Source organism: Canis lupus, chromosome 5 (genome assembly GCF_003254725.2).
Source record: "Canis lupus dingo isolate Sandy chromosome 5, ASM325472v2, whole genome shotgun sequence".
In the NCBI taxonomy this organism is placed as follows: domain Eukaryota; kingdom Metazoa; phylum Chordata; class Mammalia; order Carnivora; family Canidae; genus Canis; species Canis lupus.
In genome coordinates, this window is record NC_064247.1 from 27262990 (window position 1) to 27265070 (window position 2081).

General features: G+C 45.7%; 1 protein-coding gene across 1 annotated transcript; it reads left to right on the forward strand.

Moving 5' to 3' along the window:
* Window positions 1-572: 572 nt before the first annotated feature.
* LOC112671427 (14-3-3 protein theta-like) lies at window positions 573-1871 on the forward strand. Its single transcript, XM_025465698.3, has 2 exons — window positions 573-926; window positions 1143-1871. Exons 1-2 carry the CDS (start codon window positions 573-575, stop codon window positions 1530-1532), a joined length of 744 nt encoding a protein of 247 aa, XP_025321483.1. The 3' UTR covers window positions 1533-1871.
* Window positions 1872-2081: the final 210 nt, after the last annotated feature.

Genomic DNA, 2081 nt, shown 5'->3' on the forward strand with positions numbered 1-2081 from the left:
GGCAGAGGGAGAAGCAGGCTCCATGTAGGAAGCCCAATGTGGGACTGAGCCAAAGGCAGACATTCAACTGCTGAGCTACCCAGGCGTCTTGAATAAGAGACTTGAGGAAGACACCACACTGTAGCTCTTGTCCTGTTGCAAATCTTCTCTGGATATCCTGATTTGAAACCAACGACAAAATACATATACTGCATATACTGACTGTTGCACCTCAACTCTGTAACCATTAATAATCAATCCAACTGTAATGTATAAGTAGAATTTGTGTTTTACTATTTCATAACTTTTTTTTTTTCTAATTACCAAAGAGCACAATTTATTTCTATTTCAGTGACAAGGTCAAGGTCAGTGAGCTAGGCCATCTGTCTACTGCCCTAGCAGTTAAATAAATGCCTGTACATAGATCATGAATGTCAAAAATTAGAGGAAAAAAACGTTGAATCCAGTATTGAGCCTTGGGAGGCTTTCCTTTGATCTGTACCAGCATTCTTGCTTGCGATTTGGCAATCAGAATGGTTTCATGAGACCCGCAGGCCGTCGGTGCTCGCCCTCGCTCTCCTCCCCGCGCCCCCATGGAGAAGACGGAGCTGATCCAGAAGGCGAAGCTGGCCGAGCAGGCCGAGCAGGCCGAGCGCTACGACGACAGGGCCACCTGCGTGATGGCCGGGCCGGAGCAGGGCGCCGAGCTGTCCAACGAGGAGCGCAGCCTGCTCTCCGTGGCCTACAAGAACGTGGTCGGGGGCCGCAGGTCCGCCTGGCGGGTCAGCTCGAGCATCGAGCAGAAAACCGACACCTCGGACAAGAAGTTGCAGCTGATTAAGGACTGTCGGGAGAAAGTGGAGTCCGAGCTGAGGTCCATCTGCACCACGACGCTGGAATTGTTGGATAAGTATTTGATAGCCAACGCAACTAATCCAGAGAGTAAGGTCTTCTTTTTTTTAAGATTTTATTTTTTTAATTTTTATTTGTTTATGATAGTCACAGAGAGAGAGAGAGAGACAGGCAGAGACACAGGCAGAGGGAGAAGCAGGCTCCATGCACCGGGAGCCCGATGTGGGATTCGATCCCGGGTCTCCAGGACCGCGCCCTGGGCCAAAGGCAGACGCCAAACCGCTGCGCCACCCAGGGATCCCGAGAGTAAGGTCTTCTATCTGAAAATGAAGGGAGATTATTTTCGGTACCTTGCTGAAGTTGCCAGGGGTGATGATCGAAAACAAACGATAGATAATTCCCAAGGAGCTTACCAAGAGGCTTTTGATATAAGCAAAAAAGAGATGCAACCCACACACCCCATCCTCCTGGGGCTGGCTCTTAACTTTTCTGTATTTTACTACGAGATCCTTAATAACCCAGAGCTTGTCTGCACTCTGGCCAAAACAGCTTTTGATGAGGCCATTGCAGAACTTGGTACACTGAATGAAGATTCATACAAAGACAGCACCCTCATCATGCAGTTGCTTAGAGACAACCTAACACGGACATCAGACAGTGCAGGAGAAGAATGTGATGCAGCAGAAGGGGCAGAAAACTAAATGCATACAGGGTGGCCATCCTTCTTCCTCTCGAGAAACCTTTTTACTCATCTCCATTCTTTATTCCATTTGGATTTCCTATAGCAAAGAAACCCATTCGTGTGTATGGAATCAACTGTTTATAGTCTTTTCACACCACAGCTTTGGGAAAACTCCATTCCTTGATTTGTGTTTGTCTTGGCCTTCCTGGTGTGCAGTTACTGCTGTAGAAAAGTATTAATAGCTTCATTTCATATAAACATAAGTAACTTCCACTTATGTAGAGGACTAAAAATGTATCTGGTATTTAAGTAATCTGAACCAGTTCTGCAAGTGACTGTGTTTTGTATTACTGTGAAGATATGAAAATGTAGTTATTACAATTTAAAAGTGTTCCATATAACTTCTTAATTTCTACATTCCCTCCCCTACTCTTCTTCGGGGGTTTCCTTTCAGTAAGCAACTTTTCATGCTCTTAATGTATTCCTTTATGGTAGGAATCCAGAAGTATTAGATTGAGTGGAAAAGCGTTTGGCATTTCTGCGCTGGGGGTCACAAATTGAAATGCCT

Coding starts and splice junctions, on each gene's coding strand:
- LOC112671427 (XM_025465698.3), top strand. CDS start 573: ATGGAGAAGACGGAGCTGATCCAGAAGGCGAAGCTGGCCGAGCAGGCC. Junction 927..1,142: donor CAACTAATCCAGAGAGTAAG/GTCTTCTTTTTT, acceptor CCCGAGAGTAAG/GTCTTCTATCTGAAAATGAA.